The sequence below is a fragment of the Telmatherina bonti genome, assembly GCF_933228915.1.
Source record: "Telmatherina bonti genome assembly, chromosome: 12".
NCBI classification, from domain to species: Eukaryota; Metazoa; Chordata; class Actinopteri; order Atheriniformes; family Telmatherinidae; genus Telmatherina; species Telmatherina bonti.
In genome coordinates this window covers 13,018,781-13,039,951 of record NC_136610.1, presented here as the reverse complement: position 1 = coordinate 13,039,951, position 21,171 = coordinate 13,018,781, and the positions used below count along the sequence as shown (strand labels likewise).

The 21,171-nt window shown below is 39.0% G+C and overlaps 1 protein-coding gene across 1 annotated transcript; it reads right to left on the bottom strand.

Annotated features, from left to right (window-relative positions):
- Positions 1 to 11,786: 11,786 nt before the first annotated feature.
- On the bottom strand, positions 11,787 to 17,825 carry hopx (HOP homeobox). Its single transcript, XM_079249662.1, has 2 exons — positions 17,524 to 17,825; positions 11,787 to 12,037 (listed from the first exon to the last, which is right to left on the bottom strand). Exons 1-2 carry the CDS (start codon positions 17,671 to 17,673, stop codon positions 11,960 to 11,962), a joined length of 228 nt encoding a protein of 75 aa, XP_079105788.1. The 5' UTR covers positions 17,674 to 17,825; the 3' UTR covers positions 11,787 to 11,959.
- Between the last annotated feature and the right edge of the window lie 3,346 nt (positions 17,826 to 21,171).

The following is a 21,171-nucleotide window of genomic DNA, read 5'->3' as shown; positions in this document are numbered from 1 at the left end:
AGCGTCGCTTCCACCGTCTCCTTTGCATCGAGAAGAGCTCAACTCTCCCAGAGACTTGCCCACCTGTCTTTGCCCAGGCTGAAGGAGAGCAACCTCTGCCACCAAGTGGGACACCCCGAGGAACCCATCTGGACTGTAAGGGCACCTGTTTCCACATCATCATATCACTAAACACTGTTTACTGAGGGATTCTACATAAATAAAACTAGCATCACTGGTCATTCCTGAACTTAATGCTCAGCATCAATCAAATAAATATTTTCACCTATAAAGACATGTTTTCATATTTTTAACCTTAATTAATCGTGGAACTTTGTGTAACAGGCAATTAACTGTTTAATGAATCTTCAACTTATACTTAATATCCAGATATTTATTGGCTACTGTTGTTTTACAATCTGTTCTTTATTGTCTATTGATTAAAAACCTTTTGAACAACAGAAAAATGCAGCACAATGTGCAGCACTGTTAACAGTTTGCAACACCAGTGTCATTCCAACAACTTTTGAGAGATGTTCATACTAAAACTATACCCCAAATCTTTCATATCTACCAGGTTTCAAGGGCAGCAAGGAAAGCCACAGCAACAGTGCAAATTGAGATGCTGGCAGCACCAAAGCAACTTTCAGAAGGCTATATTCCTCCACGAGAACCAGAGTGGAGCCGGAAAAATGCACAACTCACATGAGCATCTGTCCTTAGGATGACTAAGTTATCTATTTTTAAGTTTCTACTCACCATCATATTTTTTTTTTTTTTTTTTTGTCTTGTCCAGCATTTAGGCAAGCAGAATGATGGTCTGGATGCTGTGTTCTTCTGTGCAAATTTTCTCTGCCAAGGGAAGCTTTATAGATACAATGATCCCCTTGAATTTCTGAATTTTTATTTTATTTCGATATTTATTTTGTATTATTGTTTGATTTGTAGAGTTTGTACTGCTGGACCAGAGAGGACAGACGAAAGACAGAAAGAGAAAGGAGAAAAACACCTCATCAGAAAAGTGAAAGAGATAAAGCGAGAGAAAAAAAAACTAAAAAATAACCCAAAAACAAAAAGAAAAAAACAACCTACAGATGTATACATATATACACATACATACACACACATACTTATGCACACACATACACACGCATACATACACGTATACACACATATGTATACACACACATATACACACACACACACACACACATATATATATATATATATATATATATATATATATATATATATATACATATGTACACACATACATATACACATACATACATATACACACACCTATATGCACACACACACACACACACATACATACGTATGTATATACAAACATATACGCACTCGCCAGTATTAACACATATACATACACATACAAGCCAACTTTAGATCATAGTAACTAAACTATGAATCTAAAAAGTTAAATATAAATGAGAAACAAACAGAAATGAGAAAACTAGCTGCTGTTAGTGAATAAAACTGCGTGACGACTCGGTGACTGTGTCACATGCAGAACATGCAGAGTGGAACGTGTTCCGGAAAAGGTGATCATGCCAGTGTGACCCCTCCCACACAAAGGCAAGAGGCACGCCAGGAGTACCCCCGAGACCAGGGCCATCGGCAGCCATCCCCAGGCGCAGACCCCAACCGCCCCACACCGGAGCCAGCCATGCACCGACCCAGGAGGTGGCAGAGGGGGGTCCCAGCCAGAGTCCCCCGCAGTCAGGGGGAACAGGCCCCAGCAGGCACCGGCCACCCAGGGCAGACAGAGCGCGGGCCCCACGGCCCCAAGAGCCCGGAAGCAACCCCCCACCCCCGCAGGCAGAGGGCCCAGCCCACACCGACGGAGGGCCGGGATCCCCAGACCGCCACCGAGCGGCAGCCAGGCCGCACCCCAGCGCACCAGCAGCGCCCCCCGAGCACCAAGACCCTCCCCCATGCACACACACACACACGCGCGCGCGCGCGCACACACACACACACACACACACATGTGCACACCCACACACACACCCACACGCATCCACACTTCCTCCTTAAGCACACCCTATCCACCCATTCTCTTACACACGCTCAAACTCACACTCTCCTACCCCCGTTCTTTATACTTACACACCCCCTCACACACACATCCCTGTTCTCTCTATAATCACCCATTCTTCCATACACGCATACCCCACTCTACACACACACATACCTCCCTACACCCCTCTATCCACATTCACACTCCTCATTGTACACCCACCCCATCACTCCCCCGTATCACCAACATAACCCCACATACACACCCCCACCCATCTGCATACACCCCCCCTTCCTCCTATCCCAGCGGCCACCCACTTTCCTAAATTCTTTCACCCTGATCGCCCCCCCCCCCTCTACCCTAACATTCATTCACCACTTCATCCATTGGCTCATGCACGCCCTCACCTTTCTTTCCAACGTGTCCCCTGTGAGATACCACCAGGGGAGCAGGGGATAGGAGGGCCCCGATCAGGGCCCCACAACTACCCCCCCACCCCTGTCAACGCCCCCCCACCACTCCACACATGCAGCCGATCCAGCACCACCAGGGCCAGCAGCAGTCCCACCCCCGCCAGGCCAGCCCAGACCCAGGTCTCCTGAACAGCACCATTCCCCCGCCCAAACTCCTCCGGCACAGCCCCAGAAATAGGGGCGTGGCAGGACCCCATTGTCACCCCCTCCCTCCCAGCTTATGAATGATTGTGAAGTGTGTGTTGTTTGCAATTAAAATTGGGAAGAAGTAACCACATCATGTTGGGAGCGGGACCACCAAAGCAGCCCCGCCATCATATTAAACAATAATGATATTCATGTTCAGTTTAGTTTATACACACACACACACACACACACACACACACTTATGCGTGTGTGTATGAATAAGATCTGTTTCTATGTATGAAAGTTTACTGTTTTTAGCTTGTGACTAATGAAATGTTTTAAATGATCTCCAGCCTTTGCTTGAGGCTCCGCAATTTGCAGTAATGCGTACGATTTTTCCTCCAGCTGAGCTGGATTCTGAATCATTATCACAACCATGTGTGTTTCAATTGTTGCACAATGACACTTTAGGATCACATATTTTTACTCAACATACACTGTAAACTTGAAACAGTCATTTTTCTATTCTGTCAGAGCTTCCTAGAAACAGTACTTACAGAGGTAGGCAAGTTCGGTCCTGGAGAACACACCTGACCAGAATGGGTGATTCACTGAGCAGAGCTTAGTAAATTGTTAGATTCATTACATTTTAATTAGGTGTGTTAGAACAGGGAAACTATTAAAGCCTGCTGGATAGCAGCTGTCAAGGTCCAACTTGATAACTCCTAAGCTAATCAATTACTTGATTAACCCAAAGAGCTTCAAAACTAGCCTCAGTCTAGTTAACAAAAGATGTTGCAGCATCAGTTTAAAATCCACTGTAAACCAATGAACAAGGGTTACGTAAACAGAGATCACAGTTGTGAGTACAGGAGTGGCAACCTGCATGGTCTTTAGATCAGGTTTGTGGTCCATCTCCAGACCACAGGCCAGCCAGACATCAGGGATTGAAGCTGCGTAAAACTGGGAGGCTAATCTGGGATGAACATGTCATGATTTGGAGATTTTAAGAGGGGGGTTAGGAATGGTGTGGATGTGTGGACAAACAAAATCAAAGACAAGGAAAATACCATCAATAAAAGCACAAATAAAACAACAAAAAAATAACAGACAAAGAATGTTTGTTAGCCTCTTCCTAAGATAATGTAACCTAACTTTGGATTTGCTTCCATTTTGACAGTAAACCAAGCTAAGTCACTCAGTCTCCTCTTTTTTTGACTGCTTCTTGTTGTTAAAGGGATTTAAACATCCTTATGATAGAAATTCTCATTTTTTAACCCTTTCATTTGTGTCCTGTTGTGTTTTTTAACTTGTAGCTGTTCACATGACAAAACTGCTTAAGACTTAATATATATATTTATAAATGCAACATTTCATCTTCACATCATTAATTTTTTTTCAGCAAGCTGCAATAGTGTTGCTTTTATTATGTAGATATTTTGTTTTCAGCTTAGATATCAGCTAATAAGCAGCTAATAACAGCTGTATGCATCTTCTCTTCATCACAGTAATGGTCACCATGGTGACATGAAACATACCGTTTGGGTTACTGTCTCTAGCTCCTATGTTTAGTTGCATAGCTTTGCAGGTACATTTGAGTTAGTTTAAATGTAGTTTGTGTGTGTTCTCAGAAATTAACACATTTTTACATGATGTAACAAGCAAATAACCTGGAGGCGCAGCGAAGGATGTATTTGACCAGACGTAGGGACAGAGACTCAACAGCAGTAGAAACACTATACATGTTTTAAAGGTATAATATACTGAAACATCTGTGATGCCTTGGCTATCAGTTTTTTTTTTGTCCTCATCTCAAAACTGATCAAATACTAACATTTAATGTCACCATGTGTTGTATTGTTTACACCCAACATGTCAGTCCCACAGACTCTCATTAGAAATTAACGACATTTCAGAAACACAGGCAGTTTTCCATCCGGTAAGCAATATCTCATTGGAATTGCTATTACCTAAAATATTACCTGGTAGAAAGTCTGGATCAGGGACGCCCATGTCAAGTCCCTGAAATTTACTGCAGCTTTTTGTCAGATGCAACCCTCCTCCACCAGATCTGAATCAATGAACGACTCGTTCTCAGGCTTCTGCAGAGCTGGAGACATGCAGATGAAGGTACTCAGCCATTTATTCAGGTGTGTTGAAGAATGGTTGCATCTAAAATTGAAGAACAGTGGATCTTTAGTCTATACTACAATATTGAATTTCCCTTTGGGGATTAATAGAGTATTTTTCATTTCATTTCATTCATTTAATTTCATTTCACCTCAAGGACTTCTCTGTGAAACAAAAATAATCTATTCACTTTCATTAGTGTCCCTGTTGAAGATGACAAATATCTATTTGTAACAAACTTTTAAATTTTGCTATCAAAATGTTTCATTCAGAGATGTAAGTTTGCCCATTAAATGCCCCATTAAACTTGTTTTTTTTGTTTGTTTTTTTTTAAAGATGTGGAACAATATATGAAGTCAATCTCAGAGTGACGAACAGGCTGTGAAAAACTATTTGTATGTGGGAATCTTTGCTGGTTTTTTCCAAGTAATTAAGTTTCCTGTGTTATTTACTTCATCTGTATGTGTGTTGTATACTTGTTGTTCAATAAAGGGCTGTAAAAAACACAAAAGTTTGCACCCTACAAATTGGCAACTGGATCTAGTCTGAGTTCTCTAATGTGCCCCCTGGTGGAATCCACTGGTAGCAAGCAGAGTACAAGGTGAGTAATTCACCTCTCAATGAATGCATATGTGAACGCAGGGTCAATATGAAGGTGTATGCTGAGCTGTAGATGAATCAGTGCTGATTAATTCTCAGTTTTACTTAAAGAAATAAGGTGTGTATCAAGTATAATTCATAACAAGCTTTCGACTTGTTTAAATTGCCAAGTTCTAACATAAACTCAACAGTCTTGCACTTGTTTTAGCCTGATATTAATACCTTGTTATGATTGGGAACACAATAAAATAAAGAGTGATGTCTTGTTTGTTTGATTGTTTTACAGTCAATAAAATGTGAAAGCTCAATGTGCTTAGCATTTGTTGCTATGGTGATTAAGCCAGTTTTAAAAACAAACACCTCAAAGATGATGAAAACGTTTGAGGATTCACACATGTTTCTCTGTGATTGTTGCATCAGACCACAAATCTGATGATCTGCTTCTCTTCAGGTTTTGTTTCTCTGTAAATTCAAAGAAAACAATTTTAAGATGTCTGTCACATGCTCAGAGTCTGACATATCTCACTGATTTCTAACAACTTCTAAAGAAATGTTAAAGTAAAGTAATGGACCGATTGGCTTAGTGTTGTACTTTTTGTGTGATTTTATTGATTTTACTGCTGTGTGCAGAAGTTGTGGGTCTTTGCCTCAGACAGGATGTTGTTTGGAGCAGTCAGCCCACACCTTCTGTTAAACACAGGAAGTAGTTAAACCAAGACTTTGTCAAGGCATTGTTGTGCCCTCCCAGATGAAGTGGCTGCGTTTGTCTGCATTTATCATATTCAGCATAAGATCATGGAATATGTTCAACGTTTCAGATACTTCCTGCTTTAATCCTGAGTGAAAACTAAACTTTAACAATGCAGGTGTTATGAACACTCAGGGGAAAGAACTCCAGTTTGTTTTTTTTTGTCTATTTTTGTTTGCTTTGCAGAGCATTACTGCCAGCAGCTTCGTCATGGTAGAGTATCAGGAACTTTCTCCAAACAAAAGGTCTTTGGTGATATTCCTGGAGAAGTGGCGAACTGGCAGCAGCAGATCCGCATGACGCTGTGGTTTAGGACCAATAAATCTGTTGGACGTCACTCTGCAAACAGCGTTTTTCCAATTAACCACAATTGGCAGCATATAAGTAGAGCATCCATGTGGTTTTACATTGATTTATTCATTTGAGTAAATGGTCCAAAACAGGGGAAACAGAGGAGTGAACAATGATCCCTTCAAAGGAAAGGTTGTCAGAGTTTATCCAGAAGTGTCGGAAAGAGCTGGATTTGACTTGAGTGCAGTTCAGGGAAATGTGAGTTTGCTGAAACAGGTCGTTTGAGCCCAGAAATGATCAAATCTCTCAGACTGTGCGCAGATTATTGCTTGTTTGCTGCTTTTATGAAGGTCTGATCAAATTCTGCTCCAATAATGTTGGACTGTGTTGACTTTCAATCCAAAAGGAGATATTTCTGAGTTCAATATGGGGCTAATGCTGCTAAAATAAAGTTGTGGCTTGTACACGACTGCTTATATTTAATCCAAACTTCCAGTCGTCTGTCAAACAAAGCAGACGTAGTTTGAAGTCCGGATGAACAATTTTGCTATGTTTCATCAATAAATACGATTTGTTTTGATGTATTCCCCAAAATGAATAGAAAAGTTGGAAAACCAGCACATACAGATATAAAAACATAGATGTTGCAGTTAGTTTTAATAAGAAATTTTAATGGTTGAATTGAAAGGAATGTTTTAACTGGGTGAATGGCTTACAGAAGAAAAGTTCAGGATTTACAACTAAATAATCAAGCTTCTGCAGGAAATGATTCAGGAAACTCAGAAATTTTATTTATATATATATATATTTTATGTATATATCAGATCACTAGAAGAAAAGTCAGATAGTCGAGAGTGATGCAGGCTGAGTCCAGGAGATTCCTCACAGCGCTGCAGAGTCCTCTTAGCAACACACAAAACAAGACTCTATTCAAATTCTGCACACACTCAACTTGTCTGATTGTCGTTTCCCTGAAGTGGCTTGAACATTTTCCCTGCCATGTAAGATCAGAGCGGGAACATTTTTTTTTTCACCACCACAACACCATGACCTTTGACTGTTCACCTCAGCAGCACTTCTCAAGTTCATGTCCACATGTGCTTCCCAAAGGCTTCATTACATAACAAACATGATCCAATTCAATATAAAAAGAAAGTGTAACTCCACTTTAAAAGTACTTGTTACTTTTAAGGACAATTCAGGCTTAAATTTTCTCGTTCTTGTCTGAAGCAGTCAAATGTTTCACTCTCCTCCCATCATTTTTAAAATGCAAAGTAAAGCTGAATTTCCCATTGTGGATGAATAAAGTATTCTTGATTGATTAATTAAAGTGAAATGCAGCAAAACACTGTATGCATATCAGGACAATAAGTGTAAGCTCTGCAGCATTCCACAAGCTATGCAGTCTGACTGAAAGCAGCAGCCAGTTAGCAAAATGCATTGGTGATCGGATTCAAGGAGACTTGAAATATTAGAAATATTTACCACATTATTTTATAATGTGCATATTCTTTTCTTGGTTTGGATTGTTTGCTGAAATTAAAGCTGCATGTAAAATGAAAAAAGATGGCTGCAGCAAGCTGTGCTCACTGGGATTCTTTAATAGTTATTTATATTTAAATGTGCTTCATGTTTTTTTGTTCTCTTGGTTTAAAAGTTTATTGTTACAACGGCGCTGTTATTAAATGACACTTTCAAACACGTTGACTTGTATTTCTCATTTTCATGAGGAAAATGCCAGTGATTAGCTTTTATTATGTTGTCCTGGCAACACACACGAGAGCCTACAACATGCATGTTAGCATGATATTAATATGGTGTATTTCGCCCGGGCTTTGAGGATGGAGCCGTTGGTGGATTTGGTCGAGGATTTATGCAGAGCATGTGGTCCTTTTTGCTTCATCAGATCATGATTTTCAATCCTCACTGGACCGACTGTGAAGTGGCTGAGGATCATCACATTTAAATCTGAGACCATGGTTCACAGCCAGAAACGGTGGAGTGTCCTCTCCGGGGTGGGAAATGATTTCAAGTATTTTGTCTTATTCACAAGTGTGGTAAGAATGGGGAGGCGAATCAGCAGGTGAAAATGTGGCATCCGAAGTGATCTGTCTGCTGTGGTGAAGAAGAAGCTGAAGCTGAAATGAGTTTTCTTCACAAAGATTGGACGTGTTCCTCCATTAAGAATGTCTCATGATCCCCTCAGAGAAGCTGTAAGAAGCGTCGGGGAAATGAAAACCCGGGCCTCCTTTTGCTGCCCTCATTACCTGACCTTAGATAAGTTGTAGAAGATGGATGGATGAGAGTTAAGCATGCTAGCATGATTTTAACACACTGACAAGAGCCTCTTGGCATGATTTAAAGATGTCCACTAAGCATGTAAAAGTTAGCATGCCAGCTTTGTATGCTACATGTAAAATAGATGTGAATGTGTGTATCAATATACTGACCTTAGTTGCCATAAAATGGCTTAGCAACAGCATAGCCTGAGATTTGTTAAGGGGAAGAAATTGAAAATATGACTTCTAGCATTGAGACCTTACCAATTAAGCAACTAAATCTAAAACTACGAACAGAAATTCCTTCCAGTTTTTTTATTTTAAGTGGTATAATCTCCTGTGCAACCAGTTTGAGATAATAAATGTGATTTATGAGCTTGCAGAGGCGAGGCAGGGTCCACAATAATGTAACGTTTGCCTTCCACAGAGAATATAAAAATGTGTTTGTTTTTCTTTAGTGGGTGTGACTTTTTTCACACTCTGTTGAACAGAGGAAAAACACCTCCAGGGTCAGGGAACACACACCACTACTGTGTGTGTTCTGCCCAGTCGTCGTCCTCCAAAGTGAGCGGATTCTGTCGAGTTTTGATCATTAATATCAGAGTTAACATGAATAAACAAAGAAAAATGTGAGTGAGCATCAGTATGATAGCTAATGCGTTCAGAAATGAATGTGAGAGCGCAGACGTACGTTTAAAGCAGCAGTGTCTTTTATGAGCAGCTCAACTACCTGTTGGTAGTTTCTGTTAACTTCATCAGTTTCCCACGATGGGAACGTTTTTCGCTCCCGGCTTGTTGGCAGGAAACATCATCCTCTTCTCTCTCTCCCACCTACTTCAACCTCTTCAGAGAGAGGTCAGGATTTCTTTTCTCTTCTGTAAATTGAGAATCTAGATGTCCTGTCCCTCTTCTCACACTACTGTTTCCCCAACCGGCTTGAATTCAGAACTGAATCCATGTAAATAAGTATATTTTCAGAAGAGAACATATCCACTTTTCATAAAATTTACTTGTTTTATTTACTTGTTTGTGCACCTATATACAAACACTGCCTGTTGTGTTTCTACTTCCTGAACTAGCTGCTCTTTCTAAAAGACAAATTTTGTGAGTATCAGTGCATTTTATAGTGCCTCACTAAAAAACATTGAAAATATGAAAAATTTAATAGAAAGATATCTCCCTTCTGGAACGACATCTGAACACTTGGTCAATCGGTTACTGAATCTTCAAAAGAAGCCTAATATGGATGGAAACTGTGCTCTGTAGACTGTTCACCTTTTCTGCAGCTTTCATTCTTGACTGTTTTATGTCACCAGGCTTCCCAGCGTGTTTATTTAGTCAGTTTGTCTTCCTTTGCTTGAAATTTGATCTGCCAATGTTTTAATTACATGAGCTCATTTTGCCCTGAGGCTCTGCCTGGAGAGCTGGCACGCTGAAAACTTATGACACATTTCATCTGAAACCATGCTAATGAGTCATTCATTTGTTTTGTTACAATATGGTTTCATGGCCAAAAAATCTTTTTAAAAAATCCCTTTAGTCAAAACAACAACCGACTCAAATATACTATTTAAAATGTACATTTTAAATAGAGATGCAGTGATTTGCAAATTTACAAACAAATATTCCTTCAATCTGGGGTGCTGTTGTTGGACAATTTATCATGACTTAATATTTTTAGTGGTACATGTCTCACTTTCAGTATTTCATATGTTTTCTATGTTCTGTTAGCAATAAATCATTTGTTTAAAGGTTTCCAAATCACTGTGTTCTGTTTTTACTTTTATTTTTGCAGCATCCCAACATCTTTGGAACTGGTATCCTGCTTCTTTTTAACGTTGTGCTGGTTAGTATGAACAAAACAGATTTTGTTTCCAGTGGTGCAAAGACAAAGCTGTTTTGTCACTATTTCATCCCTTGCATCAGACCAGGCTTGATGGGAGACTACACATTTTGTCACCCACCACAGCTCACCCTCTTGTGTATTGAAAAGTCCAAAATAGAAAGAAAATAGTGTGTCATCTGTGGATTGCACATTGAGGATAGTGTGGGTGGTCTATCCATCAGCCTGTCATTTCATTTAATGCATGACAGCACGCACATCGACACTGTCTTACAAGATGTCATATTATACTGAAGTTAAAAAGTTTTGATTGAAAAAAAAAAAAAAAAAAAAAGTTTTGATTGATAAGTCTGATATCTGACATCAAGAACAATCAATTGCCATGATTCTGTCCATGTTTCTAGTCGGGACATGTTTGTTTGGTCTGAATCAAGTAAAACAGGAATAAAATGTAAACCTGTGACGATCTTTGTGCCACTTTCTATTTTTCCTCTAAACAAATCTTATTAAAAGGCTTTCAGCCCCATTATCACTTTTTTTTTTTTAGACATGATTATTTACAATAGGCTCAAAATATAGTAGGACACAGTCCATTGCAGGTACTTTTAGGGTGGATCAATACACATTCAGTGACCTAGTTGGTGTCTAATCTGTGGTGCAACGTTGCGGCTCATCTTTTGTGTATTTTACACAAAAAAGAGCTTTATGTCACAAAGGAAGGAGGTTTTGCAGTTTACTGAGACTAACAATACAGAATGTTGTCAGTGTTGCTCTTTATAGTGACTTATTTTTAAGGCTTGAAGCTTTACCTTTCTGGTGAGATCCCACCCTTTTACAGTGTTCAGTCATGGGGAAAGCAGGGACAATGAAATGACATCACCTGCCGGTAGTTTAGCCCACAATGCCATTCAGTTTGCCTGTATTCCCCCCTCCCCTCTCTGTACCACTGGATTTGTTCCAAATTCAGCCCCAGAAGTTCCTGGATAGTGGCAGCTGATTCCAGCTGCATCTATTGTTGTGCTGGTGCTTCCTTACATCATTTATAGACATGTGAACAGCCTGGAGTCCAGCTCTGTTCCCTGCTGACAGGCCTACATGTAAACAAAGCAATGAAAACAAAAGCAGTACCTCCTTCCTCTCTTAAACACAACCCGTCTATTGTGTAAGGCTGCTTCCTGTGCAAATCTGAACCTCAAATGTACAGTAGCTGCAGAGCAAATGCAAGTTGGTTTAACTTACAATAACAATATATTTTTATTTTTGTAAACATGGAGGTTACATTGGCAACAATACACAAACATCTTCACATTCTGCAACACAAAATAGCTTCATAGATACAAAACAGAGGGATGGACAAGACTAGAGGGAATGGACGAGGACAGATTAGTCCATCAAGGAGGAATAATGTCAGCAAAGGGCTTTGTACATCCAGACGGAGGTCAGAAGATCTCAGTCCAACACTGATCCCAGTTCGGCTGGAAGACCCTCCGACTGCCTCCACTTTGCATTTCGCAGTTTGAACCATTTCTGTGGAAGATTTAAAAAAAAAAAAGAAAACAAAACACACAGAGATTAGTTCAAAACAGCTGGCAGATTTTATTTGGAAGAGTGCTGCTGAGCCTGAAACATGAGAGCGGTGACATGATTGCCACCTGTCACCAAAATATATGGTCATGACATGAATATTCCTGAGAAGACACAGGTGAACTTCTTGTGTTGCCCAGTTTGTAGACTGCAGTTTCATCCATAGGCCTCTGGTTATGTTTACAATCAGACAATAACTGGTGTTCAAAACCAGATCCTTAAATAGGAAACCTAATAGGTGTGCCTATGTGTTTTTAGTGTTTTCGTGAGAGCTTAAGGACATGAGCTAAACAAAGCAAGAGAATATAGGGAACTTGAAGCTGGTTTTTGAAATCCTACCATAGCACATTCAAGAATAAAAAAAAAATATATTCAAATATAGTCATTTGCCACTGTGAGATCAGAAACTGGGTAATACTGAGACATAAGACAAATAGACTGGACATGAAAAAATATGAACATAAAAATGTGAAAAAGGAGTAGAATTAATGTTTTATTATTCAATTAGCTGGTTTTAGAATGACAACAAGTTACAGTCTGATATATTCAACATGTGAAAGGCTAAACTTTACAACAGAACATTTTTATTGTGAGAAACTAAAGCTAGCTAGATGTTAACAGCCACAACTCTGACATACGTTTACATTTAGCATGCTAGCATTAGCAAGTAAATGTTTAGATTTGCGATTCAATCTGGTGTGTGTTGACAAGGGCACTAAGAGTTTGTTTTTATTTTGCAGACATAAACATGAATTTGTTATTTAACAAATGCTGTCATTTAGCAATTCTAAATTTGTCATGCTATTGATAGCATTTAGACATTTATGGCATAGCTTAACAGGCTAAAAATGATAAAGTTCATACTAATATCAGTTCAGTTTAGAGTTTGCTCATATGTGCATGAGATGTGTTTTTGCACACTAATATTCAGCGCATTATGTCTGAGCTACCAAATAAGTCTATAATGTAAGTTTATTTTATAACATCTATAAAGAAAAGCTAACTTAAACATTTGGTTAATACAGTTCAGTATGAGTCAAGCTGCAAGCTTAATAAAATCTTCTTGAATTAATCCTTCAATAAACATGCAACAGGTAAAATACCTAATGTTTAGTCTGTAATTAGCTTAGCATATTTATTGGGTACTCACAAAGAAATCTGTGATATGTGTCTGCTGGATATCATATATCATATATTGTGCAAAGAGATTTAGTTTGGCTTGAAGAAATGAATACATTTTACTACGTAAATAAGATGATATGGTGTTTTGCTTTCTTTTTATTTTTTTTTACCACCATATCAATACAAACTCCTAATGTATAAAAATTAATGAAGTGTAGGAAACTAGCAACTATGCCCCTGCTTAATTCTAATATCTTCCCCATCACATCACAGTCACATATTCTGCTGCTTGTAAATGTGGCTACTGACTCACAGCAGTGACCCTGATGCTTGGTTTTATACGGAAAACCACAGAAAACTGCTTCCATCTGATTTTAAAGGAATGCAAGCAATGACTGGCTTGTTTCTTTAAAACCAGTTCCCTGCACCATTACTCCACACTTTGACCACTCACCCAGTATTGTCCACAAAACGCTAACCTGAAGATGATTGCACCAAGAATCTCGACACACACTCATGACCTGTTGCATAGCTGTTTTGCGGTCATGTTGTCAAGGGATTCACAACAGCACTGACGAAATCTCGATAAAGCCGAGGGGAAAGGGAGGGATTCAGCCCTCTGACACAAGACTGAGGTTGGTTATTTGACTAGTGTGCCTGCCATGAGGGACATTTTCCACAAAACTGTACTGAAAACACATGAGATTCTCATCTGGAGTCATCTGGGATTGCGCCTGAAAATGCAAAGCCTAAATCAGTTCAAGAACTAGTCTCTGGCTGCTGCTGCTGCTGCTGCTGCTTCTGCAGCGCTTTTCATATTCTGTTCAGTAAAAGATCACATGCAAGTTTTGTTGTTTCCACACTGTCCTTTCATAAGTACAAAAGATCTTTGTTTTCATTCATTCATTCATAAAAGCAAAACATTCAAGCCACTTCTGAACAATAATGAGTAGATTCATAATCCTGCTGACCCATACAATAGTGCTTATGTCATTCTTTTTCCTAGTGAATTGCTGTGGATTACATAAGGAGGTCTTTCAAACTGGACTCTGACGCAGCACCACTGAAAACAAATCAAACGCTCTGTGGCTGGGGCTCAAACACGCCACAGAGAGGCCAGCGCATGTTTTAAATATTATTCATGTGAAACAGGGAGTGGTGGTCAAGTTGGTTGCTTTCAACTAAACCTTCTGCAATGAATGCTTTAATAAATACAACAAAAGTATTGACTAGAGGGGCAGCAAGAAGAAAAAGAAAGTGACAAGTCAGGTCTGTTGGTAAGAGGCCAGACCTTTACCTCACCGTGCCTGAACTGGGCATTCCCTGACAGCTCGGCCTGACTTCTCCCCTCCTTTGTATACAGTGAATGGAAACATGGAAAAGGTTGGGTTACAACCTTTGTCAATAACTAGAGGTTTCTGATGTCATGGGACTGATTATCTAAAGATTAGATCTATCTATCTATCTATCTATCTATCTATCTATCTATCTATCTATCTATCTATCTATCTATCTATCTATCTATCTATCTATCTATCTATCTATCTATCTATCTATCTATCTATCTATCTATCTATCTATCTATCTATTTATACGGCACATTGGGATAGACGTATTTAAACCAGCTGTGATAAATCTCTCATATCTGTATAATTATATTGGTTTGGTTTATCTACCAAATTCTCACCAACTTTTGAAAAGAATTGTTGTTTTTATCACTGTAGAGTGAGTATAGTCTATCAAAAGATATTGAATCTGACTGATGAATTCAACACTGTTCTGCTATGTTACTACAGTAGCCCAAACGGGACATTGCTGCAGTCAACTTTCAGCAAAAGATTCTTGTTGTTGCATGTCGCTTCCAACTTTATTATTCATCTTTATGGCACAGTAACTTTTATTTTGTATATTCCAGGATTGCCCATCAGTGACCTAAGGCTGGGAAACTGCACTTTCACCCCTCCTGGCACATCACTTTATCACTTGACAGCATTTTGCTTTACGGCACCATATCACACTCTGGCAAATAGATATTGTCACATTATAGAACACACTCTATAATGTGACAATTATAGAGTGTCAATCAATTTTCTTTGATTGAGCAAAGAAAAGGGACAGAGTTAGAAATAAAACAAGTCAACATCAGACTGACTTTTACTCGGTGGAGAGATCTCAGAGAAGAGACAGAAATCAAGACCGACACCTAACATTATGGCATTATGGCATTATGGCATTATGGGGTGCCTTAGTGAGAAAATATCACAAAGTTAAGTGGAGTTTTCATATCTACATGATGACCTCACAAATATCATGAAGAAAAAAGGAACATATCTAAGGATGTTGGGAGCCTACTGGTTTTTAAATCCTTCCAAACATGAGACGATTTTTCAGTCCCAGTTCCAAGACTGACAACAGTCAGGTCTGTCAAACTGCATCTGGACTGGTGAAAAACAAGTTGTGACAGGTTTAGCAAGAAAATCCTTTCTGTGACTTTGCTTCAAGAAATAGTTTGGAAACCATGTTCTGAAATTTGTTTGTAGATGTTTTTTTTTTTGCTGATGTGACATCAGCTCTGAGAAATCTGGTCGAACTGGTTTTCTGAAGCACACCGAGAAGCTTGTTTGTGTCATCCAGGAGTGATTGTTGCTTCAAACAGGTGGAGGGTTGCCATGTGAGAGATGTTTCTCTCCTTTGTCACTGGCCGGCTGTCAACAATACAACCACAAACAGAAATATTTGCCTATGAAATTAACCTGATGCTGCGTCAAGTCAAGTACATTTTTTTCCTCTTTCTTTTAATGGTGTTTGCCTGACAAATACTAGACAGGGAATTTGACGTTATTAGTCTCAAATCAGAGCTCCAGTTTTCACTCCTGTGAAGGTAAAACTCCTCATGGGTGACGGCTTAACTTCACAGATTGCACTCATAGTGATTACTGCATCAGAGGAATGCTACCGGAGGTGCCTGCTTAACTTCAGTCCACTTTGTGTTGTTATCAGAGCTCTAAAGCTTCACATCTGGCGGCTGGCGTGACAAATGCCAAGACTTTACAGTAGGCCGAAGGAATTCTCCTGATAGAGAGGTGATGGGAGTGTTTACATGTGGCAGAAATTGGTGATAGAAGCCAAATACCTTAGTTATTAAGTGAAGTTTTCTGTAAGCAAATGTCAATTTCCATACTTCAGTTTGTCTAACAAAAAAGTACCTGTCTGACATGAAAAAAGTAACAAGACTAGTGCTTTTTTTTTAATCAAATCCAGGCATGAAACCAGGTTTCCATATGTTTTACATATTATATGCAAATAAGAAAAGGAAGAGTCATTTTTCATAAACTAACACATGTTAATGAAGCAGTGGAAAGCGCAGACCTCAAACCCATGGCAGAAACCAAACACAAATCACCCAAAACATCCAGCACAGTCACACCCACACCGATCGACCGAGAAAAACAGATCAACAACTGCAATGCCTCTGCGGTTAGCTGAGTTTCACCACACTCTAATGCAAGTTGTGAAGGATCACCACCCTGAGCACCGTGAGACTGTCCTCAGACCTGCTCTACTCACTGTGAAGCCTTTTGCAGAAAAACACACGCACATAAATGTTCAGACTTTGAACTGTGTTCATTTTCTGTGAAATCAGCTAGCATGTTCATATTAGTTTGATGGGGTTTTTTTATTTTGTTTTTATTACTGGTACTTTAAGTAAAACAAAAAACTGGTTGTTGCAATTACTCAAGTATGGCAGGTACATCATTAAATTTCAGAGTGAAACAGTATTTTTATGATAAGATACAGGGCTGAGAAGGAAGTAAGTGCTCAGCACCATAACTTTGAGGTTAGTTTTTATCAAATATTCTGCAAGGACACGGATGAATGTGTTGACAAATGTTTTCTGCTTTAAAGAAGCTTTTACCATATGAATATCTAAAATTAGAATATTACCACCACATTTAAGTAAATACTAAGTTTATTATGTGTAAGATATAAGTGCCCATGTATGTCTTTAACAAGCCATATTACTGTGGTGTTCATGTTTCCTTTTATAAAGCATCCGGTATGAAGACAAACAGGAGGCTTGTTGCCCTTATGGAAAATTATAGTATACAATGACAAGCAGGGAAACTGTGCGTCCCTAAAGGTGGATTGTTTGTGGAGTGAGCCACAATCTTTATTCTACATCAGTAGATTTTACAGCGGATCTACATGAAGCAGTCATTATTTCTTGAAAATACGTGGTTTAAGACTATAAATAAACATATTTCAACCTCCTCACAGGCAACTCAAACAGAAGGGGCAGTTCTCACCTCCGTCTCCTCCTCTGACAGTCCGCACTCCGCGGCGATCAGCATCAGCGTCGTCCCGTCCGGATGCTTACTGACTTTGTTGAAATTTTCTTCCAACACTTTAATCTGATCCTCCGAGAGTTTCAGGCACTCCGTCGCGTTAGAAGCCATACTCGTATTAATCTATACGTTTTCCTTTATTCTTTTTCCCCTCACTGATCTCCAGTTAGTGTCAAGTTTGAAACACCGGTTCAGCCTCAGTCCTGGTTGCGGATCAGATGTGCGCACAGCTGGACGTGAAGATGGATGGCGCTGCGTGCGGTTGGCTGGAGCGCAGTGTGAGACTGGATGATTATGTGTGGAGACTTTACTACTGTCAACAGAGGCGTGTCGTGGGGGCCAGTCCTACAGAGCCCTCCCCCAAACACACCCGGAGGGAGGAAGGAGGCTACATGCAAACTACATGTGCCAGTTCCCGCACTGAGCGACGTTACAGCAGGAGTGTTTGATTGAAATGCAGATGAACGGTTTATTCTTTACTATAAATAAAAACCTGAATAATATTATAAAAAGTAAAACCATATAATTAAAAAAATTTATAGAAGCATTTAAAGAAGAAGTCAAGATCAAGTCACACAGAACAAATTCAACTTTTTAAATAATAAGATATGTTTGATGTTCAGATCATTAACAATGAAGAAGTGTTTGAAACCTTCCGATTAGTCACATCTTACCTGCTGTAAAGTCATCTTCAGTAAATTTGGCAATTGATAGTGCTCTCTGAATGTATGGGGAGAATTTTTATTACATATAGACTCAAATTTCCAAATGCCATCTTAAAATCTGCATGTGATCTACACTCACCAGCAACTGGTCCACATTGATGAGTTTGGAGCCTCTTTTGCCTTCAGAATTGTGATAAGCCTTTGGGTTTTGGAAACATTCCTCAAAGCTTAAGTTCCATTTTTAAAATGACAGCACCTCACAGTTGCTGCAGGTTTGTCGGCTGCACATCCACAGTAACAATCCCCCGTTCTACCACATCCCAAAGATGCTCCAGATGGAGATCTGGGGAGGCACTGGAGTTAAGTGAACTCCTTTTCATGTTCACAAAATCAGTTGGAGATGATTTGAGCTTTGTGACATGGTGCTTTATCGTGCTGCATCAGAAGATAGTACGCTGTGGTCATAAATGGATGGACCCCACCATCTGAATACCATCTGAAAGTGAAACTCATCAGACCAGCCAATATTTTTTCCAATCTTCTATTGTCCATTTGTAGTGCAGCTGCTGAAATTGTATACTTATTTCTAAATGGCAACATAAGGTGAAAAAAAAAATAATTGTGCTGCTTCTACTTCTGTTACCAAATGATTACACTAAAGCTAAATGTAAAGAACATTGGTGATCTGGTGGTCACAGCCTAACAAAAAAAAAAAAAAAAAAGACTTAGTAGATTCCCCATCTTTAATGTGAACTTAATCTAAATCTAAAGTATTTTCTGATCTTAATATGACAGTATCTGTCCAAGACTATAAAAATAGGACATTCCTAACATGCACACATTCAAGACGAAGGCTTTCCTTCTGCATCAGTGATATGCTTTTTGTTTACACTGTTGTAGTTTAATGACGTAGCACTGACAAGGCTCATTTGTATCAGCTCCACAGACCATTGTGTTTTTCCTTGAGGGAAACATTCACAGCTAGAATTTCCCTTCAGAGAAACAGCAAATAGAGGCTCGATCATTCTCGCTGATCCACAACACATGCATATGTTGAGTTTCTTGTGATGCTATTTATGGGTTTTGATTAGACCTATAATTATGTGGTACACTAACCAAAGAAAACTCCTTTTAAGCAACTAAAAAGCTCACTGTTATCTCCTCCTGCACAAAATTACAGCAGTCTTTTCACTTGTGATTTGTACAGGAAAATCATGAAAAAGTTCCATTTTGAGACATGTATGTTCTTTAACTCTGACATTATTTAATGTTTAGGATGAAGGTGATGCTGAAACATTGGTTTTATAGCGCTTGCAGGAAAATATACTTGGATATGTGTGTATTTTTAACTGCAGAGAGAAAATTTAAGGGTGCAAGGAAAGAAATGTTGACAAATGTCCAAACAAACTTTAAAGTAATAAAAATAGAAAAGAAAAATGTAATAAAAGACTTTATATTTTAGTTTTTTTTTTTGTTTGTTTGTTTTTTATTATTAAAAAGCAGCATTAAAATAGTACTTCTCAATTTATGTTGGACACTTTAAAAATATAGGCCATTGTGATTTTTGGCCTGGGACACTCCTCTTTTATTAGTTTGTCAATTTATTTACTTATCCTGCAGATGGATGAAGAAGTATTTCAAGATGGTGATCAGAAATATTGCAGCCATGGCTTTCCTCTGGCTGGAAATATTACACGATAACAATAGTTCCTGTCGTAGTCTCAGTCAGTTTTGCTTGCTTCATGGCTTCCAATTATTCCTGGTACTTAAACACCTTGTTGAAACTGACTGGTTCTTTGCAAAATGGCTCAAATTAAAATATACCAGGGTTCACTGAGTTCCTCACCAAATGAGAATCTGTTAGCTTGCAGAAAAACATTGGCCTTCCCACAGCAGTTCAAAGGCAAACATACATCTGGATTTCTGTTTTCTGAGATCAGATTCAGTTAAATTTGAAGGAACAAATCAACAAAACATTCATACTTTAAAATGTTTTAATGACTTAAAAGCTGTTGCTATAGTGCTTCATGCTAGCTCAAAACTAACACAAAGGCTAACGTTAGCATGTTTAAGCTAATGCGGATAGGGAAACCTCTGCACATTTTGTCAAAATGAAAATGTGTTGGTAAAGGGAATGTCGGGGAGTTTATGTTGAACTTGATTCATTTGTAGGGAAAAATCTGGTAAAAAAGAGGGTGACATTTTAATTATATTTGTTTGGACCACCAGTTTCTGTTACTGGATCATTGTTCACTGTTTGCATTATCCTTTTATTAAAATGATAACATTCACAGGTTTATTTGAATACATTTCCTCCCTTTAGTGATGCTAGTAATATTTGTTGCATTGAATGCACAACACAGATACTACAAAATACTGTTTCTTATGAAACCCAAAGAGAAAGGCAAGAGCAGGGGTATACAAGTCTGGTCCTTGAAATCTACTTCACCAACACATCTGAATCAAAGGGCTGAACTTCCTCAAACACGTGCCAGAGGACTGGTAACGAGACATTCATGTGATCAGGAGTGCATGCAGGGTTGCACTATAAGTTGCAGGGTAGTAAATATTTAGTGGACCTCGGGGATGCCTAAAGTAAAGGTAAAAACATTACACTGCAATTATAAAATATATTTAAGTTGCTCTTGCATGAGACAGCCGGTAAATGTGTCCTTTAGATTAAATATAATAAAAACCAGGCAGCACAGTATATAACAAGCATATACAAGCGATAACAAGCTGTCGATTTACAACAGACAAACAGTACAGAGTTCTGCAGAAATGTGGCTGCACTTAATACTACCAGAACTGATTGGCTGCAGGTTTAAATTCAGCTTTGTCAAGTGATAAGAAAGAAAAATCCTGTCAGTAAGAGATCCAAAGTTCAGTGTCGGTGCCTGTAAATGGAAATATATGCTCTGTTGTGTTTGCAAATCATTTTAAG

What these genes read in the sequence shown, in the direction of transcription:
- hopx (XM_079249662.1), bottom strand. Translation starts at nt 17,673, where the DNA reads ATGGCTTCTAACGCGACGGAGTGCCTGAAACTCTCGGAGGATCAGATT. An exon ending in TGTCAGAGGAGGAGACGGAG is followed by an intron (nt 12,038 to 17,523) that starts GTGAGAACTGCC and finishes AATCTTCCACAG; the next exon opens with AAATGGTTCAAACTGCGAAA.